The 12,074-nt window shown below is 61.5% G+C and overlaps 1 protein-coding gene across 2 annotated transcripts in view; it reads left to right on the forward strand.

The window, feature by feature from the left end:
- The window catches only part of CACNA1S (calcium voltage-gated channel subunit alpha1 S), a 63,450-nt gene that overhangs the window by 37,207 nt on the left and 14,169 nt on the right, over window positions 1-12,074 (forward strand). For both annotated transcript variants that reach the window (XM_038541920.1, XM_038541921.1), the window contains exons 19-28: window positions 198-257; window positions 1,707-1,813; window positions 2,173-2,260; window positions 2,353-2,460; window positions 4,497-4,549; window positions 4,825-4,971; window positions 5,414-5,615; window positions 6,057-6,215; window positions 7,595-7,705; window positions 8,336-8,419. In XM_038541920.1, the coding sequence (XP_038397848.1) occupies window positions 198-257; window positions 1,707-1,813; window positions 2,173-2,260; window positions 2,353-2,460; window positions 4,497-4,549; window positions 4,825-4,971; window positions 5,414-5,615; window positions 6,057-6,215; window positions 7,595-7,705; window positions 8,336-8,419 (1,119 nt within the window). The remainder of the gene's footprint in view (window positions 1-197; window positions 258-1,706; window positions 1,814-2,172; window positions 2,261-2,352; window positions 2,461-4,496; window positions 4,550-4,824; window positions 4,972-5,413; window positions 5,616-6,056; window positions 6,216-7,594; window positions 7,706-8,335; window positions 8,420-12,074) is intronic.

Here is a 12,074-nt window from a genome sequence, read left to right on the forward strand (position 1 = left end):
TGATGGTGGTAGTGATGGTGGTGGTGGTGGTGGTGGTGATAGTGATGATGGTGGTGGTGATGGTGGTGGCAGTGGTGATGATGTTCGTGATGGTGATAGTGATGCAGGTGATGGTGGTGAGGATGGTGTTTAAGATAATAATGATATTATTTAGCCCTTCTTCTCACCGACTTCTGCCCCCCCTGCCCTGTCACCAGATCCTTGGGTATTTTGACATCGCTTTCACCTCTGTTTTCACTGTGGAGATTGTCCTCAAGGTAAGTGAAGGCTGTAGGACAGCCCGGGTGAGCAGTGTCTACAGGCCAGGAAACCGCACCTCAAGTGTGGTTGGGGCTCCCATTTATACACGAGGCACTCACTCGGAGGCTGGGTGCCGGGGAGGAGGGAAAAGGGAGAGGAAGGCAGGGAGCAGCAGGGAAAGACTCAGCAGAGCCAGGAGAGCAGATGGGGTTGCTGCTCTTAAGCTGGGGCCAGCAGGTGAGCAGGTGGGAGTGGAGACAGGAGGCTCAGCCAGCGGCAGCCTGTGCACCCCCTCCCCCGGCACCTCACAGTGAGCACAGTCCCTTCTAGGAAGCCTTGGCACCTTTCCTCCGGGGGGAGGCACAGTCAGCCGCGGAACAGACCCCAGAGCTGTGACTGTTCCTGGGCCTTTGTGACACATGGCTGGAAGGCCTCTCTCCGGGCGTCCCCAGGGAAGGGCCTTTTGCCCCTGTGGGTTTCTGGCAGCTCCGCCCCGTCCCGGCCCTTGCACCCCTGACCCGCAGCACGTCGCTGCTCTCCCGTTGTCAGGCGGACACACTGAGCTCACACCACCGTGTCACGGTGCCCTCACCTTCATGGAAGAGGAAGGGGAGAGGAGCTTTGCCGGAGGAGTAGCCCAGAGTAGGCTGCTACAGGAAATCACAACGGCTCCTTATTTCAGGCCCCTTGACTGCTAAAGCAGTTGCGCAGAGGGATGGTGGCTTCCCCGAGGTCCAGGAGGGCTTCCTGGAGGTGGTGGCATTCGAGTTAGGCCTTGAGGTAGAGAGAGAGCAGGAGCAGTCCAGGAGGACGGAACAATGGCACGTGCATTGTGAGAGATGTGTCCGGGATGTGCTCCAAGAGGAGAAAGGAGTCCCTTTGGGCGGGGACGCAGCACAGGTGGCACAGGAGGCCTGGCCTCAGAGGCAGGAGGGCGAGTTGAGATGGAATCACCTTGAACGCCAGGAAAGGCTTCAAGCTCCTCAGACTTCAAGGGCAGAATGTGTTTGTGCAAAGGGCCTGGGAGATTATGACAGGGCACAGGAGGAAGCCACGGGACGGGGACAGGAGGGGTCGGGCCAGGGACGGCCTCCGGTGCAAGGAGGACAGGTGACAGCGGGTTGCTCAGCCTGACTCAGCAGGCCTGGGGCGAGGGGACTCCTGAAGGAGCTTCCCAGGGACGAGGAGGAGGAGGAGGAGGAGGAGGAGGAGTTGTAGCTCGTGGTGTAGGGCAGAGGGGGCCGGGGCTCCCCGGTGTGCGGCCCCGGGGGGAGCCTGGGAGCCCCGGCACCCGCGGAGACGAGCAAAGCTGGAAGCAGAGCCCGGAGCACGAGCCACAGCAGAAGGAGAGTCAGACACCGTCTTCGGAGCTGACTGAGGCGGCCGCTCCTTCCAGAGGCCCTCCGTCCTCCGGGGGGCTCACCTGCTGCCAAGGCCCCCACCCAGGACGCCGCCTCTCCCCGCAGATGACCACCTACGGCGCCTTCCTGCACAAGGGCTCCTTCTGCCGCAACTACTTCAACATCCTGGACCTGCTGGTGGTGGCCGTGTCCCTCATCTCCATGGGACTTGAGTGAGCAGTGCCAGGGGCCCGGGCCCCTCCGCGGCGGCTTGTCGGTGGGCGCCGAGCTACAAGGGGGCGGTTCTCAGGGTGCTGAGGGGGCCCAGGGTCCCCTAGGGTGTCACCAATCGGACTGAGTGATGTGCTACGTGGACCGAGCAGTGTCCTGGAAGGCGGGAGGGGAGGCAGAGGGCAAGGCGGTGGCAGGGCGGTCCGTGGGGAGCACAGCCCTCCCTCGGGGGCCCCCAGTCTGCGGGGAGAAATGGGAACTGTGGCCGGGGAGGGGTCCCTCACGGTGCCGAGGGCACCCGGGGAGCCGGCAGTGTGGACGGCAGCAGGCTCGCCCTCAGCACCCACGCCCGCCTCCCCAGGTCCAGCACCATCTCCGTGGTGAAAATCCTGAGGGTGCTCAGGGTGCTCCGACCCCTGCGGGCCATCAACAGAGCCAAGGGGCTGAAGGTGAGCGGCGTGGGTGGGGCCCCAGGAGCGGGGCCTCGGGGCGTGGGGCGGAGGGCTGGGCAGCCCCCCCACGGTGCCCGCTCCCCCCGCAGCACGTGGTGCAGTGCGTGTTCGTGGCCATCCGCACGATCGGGAACATCGTCCTGGTCACCACCCTCCTGCAGTTCATGTTCGCCTGCATCGGCGTCCAGCTCTTCAAGGTGAGCCCCCCCGGCCCCCCTCTGCCGCCCTCCCCCACCCGCCGCCGCCGTCAGGCCCCGCCCCAAGCAAAGGGAGCTCCAAACCCGGGACGACAGCGGCCCTCGAGGGCCCGGAGTTGTGAGGCCGGGCCATCAGGGTCTGGAGGTGGCCTCAGCGACGCCCCTCCAGGCCCTGGCTCTGCCCACCACCAGGGCCGTGGCACCTGCTGTCCTCCGGGCTCTCTAAGGCTTCCCGGTGAGGACGGGACCTGTGAGCGCCCCCCCCCCCGCCCCCCAGGCCTGCCCAAAACCTGCCCCCCCCAACCCCATGCCCTCCCCTTTCTTCAGTCAGCTGGGCTCCTCCGCAGCTCCGGCTGCTTGTCTGGCATCATTCGTCTCTACCAGAAGCTTCTGAGGGAGGGATGCCGCCAACCTACCCCCGGAGCTGCCTCCTTCTGCTCCCACGTCCCTGGGGGCACGCGGCTCGCAGTCCCTCTGCAGGAGTCAGCCCCGCAAGGGTGTCCCCTCCCACCCAGCCGATCCCCAGATGCCCCTGCCTTCCACGCAGAAATCGGTGTCTGACTACAGCCCACCCTCCTGACACTGCCTCTCAGGACCCCATCCGCTCCTGCCCCCGTACCCACGGCGAGGTCACCGCCGCCAGACTTAGGCCACGCACCATCTTACGGACGCTCGGTGCTTCAACAACCCATACGGGGCCTTTTCTTTGAGCCGGGGTCCCTGCTAAGGCTGAGCAAACCCCCCAAGTCCCTCCCTGTGGGGAGGGAGCAGGCTTTGGGGAGACAGGGTGGGGCTCCCTGGACCCGCTGGGTCCTGTCCTGGAGAAGTGGACGGGGCATCACCTAGGAAACCGCGTGGGGGCTGAGAGCTCAGCCTCTGAACCGGGCTGCCCCTGCCCTGCGTGTGACCTCCCGGCGCCAGCACAGGGCTGGCCCCTCCCTCCGCCCCCCGCCCCCCCACCCCGCCAGGCCAGGGGCCCTGGGTTCTCCTGAGGGCAGAGTCTGTGTCTGACTCGCCCCGACCCCGGCCTGGGCCTGGGCCTGGCATTTGGTGGCCCTCAGGACACGCTCCCTGCAGGAATGGGGAAGCGGCCCCTTCTTTGGGCTGCCGTGTCCCGTCCAAGCAAGAGCAGCCGCCCCTCAGCCCCCACACGCCCCCTGTGCTTCGGTCTCTGGCCGGAGGACCCCCAGGTACTGCCCCTTCCAGTAATGCTCAGACATCAGGGACAAGATGCACGCGTTGCACCCGTGGATGCTCGTCGCGTACGCCCCACGTTACGTCAGGAGTTTGCTTCCCGCGTTGCGTGTTTGGTTTCGAGAGCCCGGAGACCTGCCCAGCGGCAGCCACTGCGTGGACCCCGGCTCCTCCCCCAGCGGCACCTGCCCCCCAGCCCCTCTGCTCTGGCACCTGGAAGGGGATGCGGACGGCACCGCCCCGCAGCCAGGAGGGGCCGCTGTGCCTCCCACGGGCGCGTCCTGGGCCGGGGCAGTTCCCTCCGTGGGCCTTTGAGGGAACCTGGCCACGTTCCGGGGGGCCTCAAACTCAATTTGGCCCCGTGGAGACCTAGCAGTCAACTCTTTTGTTCGGACAAACCCTTCTGTGGGTGCCCAGCGCGTGGTGTAGACGAGAGACTGCTCTGGCTGAAACCGGTGTTGGGGGGCACGGCGCCCGCCTCTCAGGCCCTCGGGCAGGGGCGTGCGGGACCCCTGGTCCCCTCCGGGACAGTTCGCACCGCCGCGGCCCCGTTGGGTTCCAGCGCTGTAGCTCTTGTTCCCACAGCAGCCCCGTGGCCACCCCACGGGCAGGACAAGGAGGGCGGGGCCACCCTTCTTCTCGGTCTACAGCAGGGAGACCCCAAGAGGGCTCCTAGAGCAGTGGGGGGACAGGCGCCCTGAGGGAGGAGCAGAGCCCAGCGATTCCTATTTCCTCTTCCTTCCGACCCCCTTCCCTCCCCTCCACTATTGGGTCCCTAGCCCCGAGTCCTGTTTCCATGACAACGTGTGTCCCTCCCTCTCTCCCTCCCTCCTCGGGCACAGGGGAAGTTCTTCAGCTGCAATGACTTATCCAAGATGACAGAGCAGGAGTGCAGGTGGGCTGAGCACCGCTGGCGAGGGCGCACGGGGGACGGCCCGGGACGGGGCCCTGTGTGAGGGGGACCTGGGAGCCTGAGCCCCGAGGCCCGGGAGGATGCTCTGAAGGGCCTTGTCTTGGGTAGCTGTGCTGAGGGAGGACCCAGCAGTGTCTCCTCCGTCCGCGGCCTCGGCCTTCTCTTCTCCTGCGCCCACGGCCCGGGGCCCAGGGGACGCGGGTGGGGAGGAGGCGGCCCGGCCACGCACAGTGAGTGACCGCACGTCCCCACCTCAGGGGCTATTACTACGTGTACAAGGACGGGGACCCCACGCAGATGGAGCTGCGTCCCCGCCAGTGGATACACAGCGACTTCCACTTTGACAACGTGCTCTCCGCCATGATGTCACTCTTCACAGTGTCCACCTTTGAGGGATGGCCCCAGTGAGTGAGGGCTGGCCCTGGGCCCAACACCCGCAGGGTCGGGGCGGTGCCGGCAGCCGTCTTGCCCGTCTGCGGCCCTTGCTGCTCTGTGCCGGGCCCGTGGTGAGCGCTCAACGGCCCACCGGCTCGGAGGGTTGGAGGACGAGTCTGCTCTCTGGCCACTCCAAAGACATCCTGACCGGGGGCCACGGAGACAACGGCCCCCCGACAGGTGTAGGCCTCGGCCCGTATGGGGAGCCCCACTGATTGATGAGGGTGGGTGATGCATCCCACGGGAAGGCAGGCCCTTCGCAGGACCTGTGCCAGCCTCTGTCCTGTGGCTCGACGGCTCAGAAAGCTCCCTTGGCTCCCCGTGTCCACCGGGATAAAGCCCACCCTGCCTGGCCGGGCTGCCTGCCTCAGCACCCCCATCCAGCCCAGCCTTTTCTCTGCCCACCTCCAGGCTACTTTACCAGGCCATAGACTCCTACAAGGAGGACATGGGCCCCGTCTACAACAACCGAGTGGAGATGGCCATCTTCTTCATCATCTACATCATCCTCATTGCCTTCTTCATGATGAACATCTTCGTGGGCTTCGTCATTGTCACCTTCCAGGAGCAGGGGGAGACTGAGTACAAGAACTGTGAGCTGGACAAGAACCAGGTGCCTGGGCCGAGGTGGGGAGCAGAGCCCCCACGGGCCTTCCGCCAGCTTGAGCCCTGGGCTGTGGCCAGTGTGGCCGAGGATGACCCCAGAACTTCCATCGCATGCCCAGACCCAGCCTCCAACACTCTCCCCATCTCCAACCCATCCCCAACATGAAGCAACACCAAGGGGTGGTGTGGCCGTCTGTTCGTGGGAACCCCGTGATGCCCAGAGAAAGCCCCTCAGAGACCTGGGTGGGGCAAGAGCCATGATGGAAATGGGCTGGGGGAGCTCATTCCCCCGAACAGGCCAGCAGAGCCCATCAGCCCCGAGCTCCCGGCCACAGCTGCTCCTGGCAGAGCAGGACAGCGTGAGGTGCCCTCAAGCCCGTGCAGGGGGGTGTGGGAGCAAGGGCGGGCCCTCCTCAGGGCTGACCGGCCCTGTGGTGTCGTGTCGCAGCGCCAGTGCGTACAGTACGCCCTGAAGGCCCGCCCGCTGAGATGCTATATCCCCAAAAATCCATACCAGTACCAGGTGTGGTACGTTGTCACCTCCTCCTACTTCGAATACCTGATGTTTGCCCTCATCATGCTCAACACCATCTGCCTGGGCATGCAGGTAAGGGCCCCCGGGAGACAAGGGCCTCATGGCCCAAGGCCTGATGGCCCAGGGCAGGGGGTGGGCAGGGTTCCTGTCTCCTTCCCCCCAAGACACCTGCTGTGCCAGGCGCTGTGCAGTGAGGTGCTGCGGGGGACAGAGGACTACACTGGTCCCAGGCCTTGCTGCCCGGCACCCAACGGTTATTAAGGCGGAGCTCACCCCTACAAATAGCTGCGCGGTTCTGTAAACAGGAGACGGCTAAGCAGAAGGACGAGGCAGCGTAGGAAGTAGAAAGTGCCTTCTCGGCTTATGTTCTGCTGTTGCAAATGTGGGTGATTGAGTTGGTTGGGATTTTGGCTCCAGCCTCCAGAAAAATGGGCTTAATATTCACAGAACAGGTGTCTCCTGGGAGTTGAGCATACATTATAGACAATATCATAATCAGCAGCAGCGTTAGCAGACCTTAATTAAGCATCAGATCCCATCAGGCCTGTATAAATAGAATTGCGGGCGAGGCTCCCTGGCCCGAGGCGCCTCAGACGCACCCAACCACAGGGCTCTATTGCCAGGTGATGAGGACGTGGAAACGCAATGGCAGAGCAGCAAGCCCAAGTCATACAGAGCATCAATAGCAGTGGCTCAAGTCTGGGTCTAACCTGGACGGTCCTGCCAAGACAGGGTCGGGTGGGGCAGCCACCAGATCCTTCTGAACTACCTGGGAAGGTTTTGGGGAGTTAAGTGGGATTTCACCAACTTCCCAAAAAAGTAAGAGATCCTTAGCAAACGGTGGAAGGAAGTAGGTTGAAGGAGGATCCCGGAGGTGGGGCAAGGGGGCTGTGGCTCTCGCTCGACTGCCTCGCCGTCACGGGGCGGGGAGCAGAGTGCAGATGGAGTCAGCTAGGTGAGCTCGGAGGCCCACCTGTGCACCTGCGGCTGGTGATAATAGCCGCTGTAGAACCAGTGATCTTCTCTCAGAGTCCTGAGCTCAGATGACCAGATGGAGCCTGTCCCAGCCAGAGCTCTGCTGGGGGACCTCCCCTCCTGGTCATCCCATGACAGATCTGGAAGTAAGCTCTGGTCCTGTGGCCCCCGTGTAGACCAGTGTGCTCAGCACGACCCTCTCCTCCTCCTTTCACCATCTCTCTGCGGGAGAGGAGGACCCATCAGACTTGGTGGAGTTCAGGGGCTGGCCCAAGCAGGCGCCTCGTATTCTGAGATTATTTTTAAAAGTGAGCAGGAAAAAAAAATAATAGATAAATATAAATAAATAAATAAAAAGTGAGCAGGAAGCCCGAGGAAGATGCTGGGGGCAGCCTGGAAGAGCGCGGATCTCTGAACCACAGCCTGCAGGGCGGGGAAGCTGGGCCCTTCCAGACCCGTCTCCTGCCTCCCCACAGCACTACAACCAGTCAGAGGAGATGAACCACATCTCAGATATCCTCAATGTGGCCTTCACCATCATCTTCACCCTGGAGATGGTCCTCAAACTCATGGCATTCAAGGCCAGGGTGAGTGCTGGGGTGTGGGGGCCTGCTCATGGAGCACCCCCACCCGCTCTCGTGGGGGCCCCCTTCATCTGGCACCGTCCTCACCCTTTGCCTACCTCCACCTTCAGACACAGGACATGAAGCTATTCAGGCTGCCTCTTCCCCGTGCCCTTTGTTGAACGTATCCCATGTTCCCTGCCTCCCCTTAAGCTTCTGAAGAAGAGGCCCAGGGCTGGGGGAGTATTTTGCTGTGTCTGTGGTCCCCCAGTCCACTCTCACCCCAATCCAGCCCTGTCCAATCCAGCCCAGCCCAGCCACGCCCTGGCAGGTCCACACTATGATGCCCCAGACAGGGCTGCGAGCTGGGGAGGATGAAAGAGTCCCCCACCCGGCCCAGGACCCCAAATCCTGAGTTCTCAGCTGTTCTCTTGCTCCCCTCCAACCACATCATGCAGAGCCAGAGGGAGGGGGGTAGTGGGGTGAGTGGGCTCGCAGGAGCACTAATGGAAGGTAGCGCCATGCACACCCTGCCTTGGCCTGGCTTGACCGGTCTGCATTACCTCACCCGGGGACCACCGCCTTCTGCTGGCCACCAACGCTTCTCCCCCCCTAGAGCTCACCCCCTGGTTCTCCCATCACCGTCCTTCCCAGGGCTATTTTGGAGACCCGTGGAACGTGTTCGACTTCTTGATTGTCATCGGCAGCATCATTGACGTCATCCTCAGTGAAATTGATGTGAGTACCAGGCAAACAGAGCCACCGCTGGGGTGGGGTGCAAGCACTTGTTCGGTCCCTGGGAACGTGTGGGGCACCCACTGTGTGTGCAGCATGGTGCCCCGGGGGTTTACAAAGATGGCCATGACGGGAGCCACAGGCCCACAGAGCGGACAAATAACTCAGATTCCGGGCGGACGTAATGCATGTGCCAGGCTGTCCACGGCGAGGGCTGTTGTGGAAGGGAGAGGTCTTTCAGGGTGGAGCGGTCAGGGAAGGCTTCCTGGAGGTGGTCCAAACTGAAGGAGGGGGAGCTGGGGATCAGAGGGAAGAGCAAGCACCCCAGGCAGGGCAGCTGTGGGAGAGGCATGGAGCAGGAGATGAATGATGGAAGATTCCGAGCACTGAGAGGCCTGGGCTAGCAGAAGCGTGTGAGCATGTGGGGGGCGGTGGGGGGCGGGCAGAGGTACGGCTGGAGAGGTAAGGAGAGCTGAGTGGGCCTTGAACTCTCTGTAGCAGGCAGTGGGAAGTCACAGGAGGTTTTTGATCAGAGCAGTAGAAGGATTAAAACTGTTCTTCTAAAAAGTCAACCTGGGTGCAAGGGGCAGGTGGTAAGAATGACGAGAATGAGGGGCCCCAGCTAGGGAGTGAGTCGTGTGTTTAAGTGCCACCTAATACTTATCAAGCACCTTGTACCCATCCTGGAGACACAGCAAGGAACATGGGGGCAAACCGACCATAAAAAATGTCTAACAGGCAGGTATGCCCCGTGTGCATCGCAGAGAAAAATAAAGCAGGATAAAAGCTTGGAAGGGAGGTTGGTGTCGAGATGATATCTGAGGGGGGCCTGGGCGGCTCAGTCGGTAAAGCATCTGCCTTCAGCTCAGGTCATGATCCCGGGGCCCTAGGATCAAGCCCTGCACTGGGCTCCCTGCTCAGGGGGGAGCCTGCTTCTCCCTCCGCCCCACCCCTCCCCCACCACTTGTGTTCTCTCTCCCTCCCTCCCTCTCTCTCTCTCTAACTCTGCCCTCTCTCCCAAATAAATAAATAAGATCTTTTTTAAAAATTACATTTGGGCGACAACCTAAATAAAGCAAGGGGGAGAGCCACGCCGGTGTCAGCACAGAGCGTCGTAGAGAGAAACACGCGTGAATGCAAAAGCCCAGAGGTTGCGGAATAGCAGGAGGCCCTTGTGGCCGGAGTGGGGAAGGGTGGAGGTGAGGTCAGAGACAGAAGGCGGCGGCCACGTCACTTAGGCCCTTGGACGCCGTGGTTACGGCTTGTGTTTTATTCTGAGAGAGATGAAAGCCGTTCCAAGGGCTGAAATCTGGTCTGTTTTCGTTCTGAAAGGATCCCTCTGGCTGCTGATGTGTCGAGAGCAAGTTGTGGGGGACGCAAGGCATCCTCAGGGAGGGCGGTGCATGATTACCTATGACAGGTGACGGGGGCTGCTGTGGACCTAGCAAGGATCGGGGCACATCCAACCCGTTTGGAGGTTGAGCTAACAGAATTTGCACACGGCCTTGATTTTTAGAGTGAGAGAGAGAAAACAGATTGAGGGTGACTACAAGGATTTTTGTCCAAGCCATCGAGCTGTCCTTTACTGAGATATGGAAACTGCTGGAAAAGCAGGTGTGGGGCAGAAACCAAGGTTTCTGTTTTAGGGATGGTAATTTAGGAGGCTTACAAGGTGTCTGGATGGAGACACCAAGTAGGCTGGGATTTGAGTCTGGATCTCAGGGCCTAGGGCAGGCGGTAGGTAGGATTTGAAGATAGTATTTAAAGTCTTGAAGGGGGCAGCCCCGGGGGCTCAGCGGTTTAGCGCCACCTTCAGCCCAGGGCGTGACCCCGGGTCCGGGGATTGAGTCCCACGTCAGGCTCCCTGGATGGAGCCTGCTTCTCCCTCTGCCTGTGTCTCTGCCTCTCTCTCTCTGTGTGTGTGTGTCTCTCGTGAATAAATAAATAAAATCTTTTTAAAAAATGTTTAAAAATAAATAAATAAAATAAAGTCTTGAAGGATGGACGACATCTGCTGAGAAGGGAGGGGGTATTCAGAGAGAGGGGCCCAAAGTCTGGGCCGTGGAACGCTGCCGCGCTTAGGCGCTGGCGAGACACGGAGGAACCAGCGAATGAACTAAGGGAGAATCGGCTGTGGAGGCCCGGGAAGCGAAGGAGATTGGTGCCCTGAGATCAAGGAGAGCAGACGAGTCAAGGAGGAGAACTGGACGTTGACTTGATTTTGGCAATGGGGCGATCAACAGGGACCTTGGTAGGAATTAGGGGGAGGAATGCCCAGTTGCCACAGACCGGGGAGGGGGAGCAAAGAATGCAAGGAGGCACAGTTCCTTGGAGGTGTCTTGTTGCTGAGAGAGATAGGACAGAAGCTGGGGGCAGGGGGGCTTGAAGACTCGAGAAACGAGAAATGGCAGCATATCCTCAGGCTCTGCAAATGTCGGGTAGTGAGGAAGTAGCTACAGGAGCAAAGTCTTTGAATAAACGAAAGGGCTTAGGACCCAGTGTCCCGGGGAGAAGCTGGAGCAAGAAAGCCGCAGTCCATCCGTGGTAGCAAGAGGGGACGCAAAGCCAGCGGGCATAAAGCAACGAGAGTCGGAGCTCTGGTGGCAGGAGAGGAACAGAAAAGCTCAGGGGCAACAGGGTTTGGTGACTGCATCCGGGGGCCGCAGGAAGGAAGGAGTCCAAGGTGGCTCAGTGACTCCCAAACGGAAAGGCTGGGGGGGACGCACTCCCCGAGGCTCTGTCCCGGGGCTGCGGGTTGGCGGCCGGGTGCACGGGCAGGAATGGGTAGCGAGTCGTTGGAAATGCAGGAGGGGAGCCCAGGGTCACTCTGCATCGAGCAGCTGCATCTGCAGGGGCTGGGCCCCGATGCGTGGAGGGGATGGTCGGAGCCCGGGGAGGGGTGCAGGGGGGGAGCCAGCTGCCAAGGGGTTGAGATCCCATAGACTTCAAGGCAGCAAGGCCACTCGGTTTGCAATTTGGAAGCCCTCCGTGAGCAGGGTGACACATCGGTAGCCTGTGGGGTTGAAGCCACTTATTAGGATGGAGCAGTGAACAGAAAGTGGGGGGAAATGGGCGTGAGAACAGGAAAAGAGCTTTTGCAAGGCGTTCAGCAGAGGTAGCTGCTGGGCAGTGGTGCGTGTTGATTAATTTAGGGAAAGTGAGACGACGGACAGCGCAGGCACAGAGAGAAACTCGTAGCGCGTGAGAGAAGATTGTGGAGGAAAGGGTCATGTTCGGGGGCGACAGCAAAGGACACGAGTCAGACCACGGGAAGGGGAAGAGCATAAGCAGAGGCCGCACGGATGGTGAAGGGCGCAAGGGAGCAGGGGCTGGGAGGAGGGACTAGGGGTTCATCCCGGGCAGCCACGGGAGTGGCCCCGAGGACGAGGACGGGCACTGGCCCGTGAGGAATACCGAGGTGATGAGCTCATCGCAGGAAGAACGATGGGGTCTGGGGGGCCTAGTGAGCTCAGGTTCACCCTGGAGTCATGCTCGGTGACCCCGGGAGCTGCGGGAGGAAACCGGACACCGGGCGTGGTCCTGAGGCTGGCACATGGGGTGGAGCAGCTCGGGGGCGGAGCAAGGGCATTGAGGGCACTGTGGAAAGGGGCACACGAGGGCCCAGGCTGGGCCGGGAGGCGTGTGGCCCCAGGAGCTG

This window comes from Canis lupus, chromosome 7 (assembly GCF_011100685.1).
Source record: "Canis lupus familiaris isolate Mischka breed German Shepherd chromosome 7, alternate assembly UU_Cfam_GSD_1.0, whole genome shotgun sequence".
Classification (NCBI taxonomy): Eukaryota; Metazoa; Chordata; class Mammalia; order Carnivora; family Canidae; genus Canis; species Canis lupus.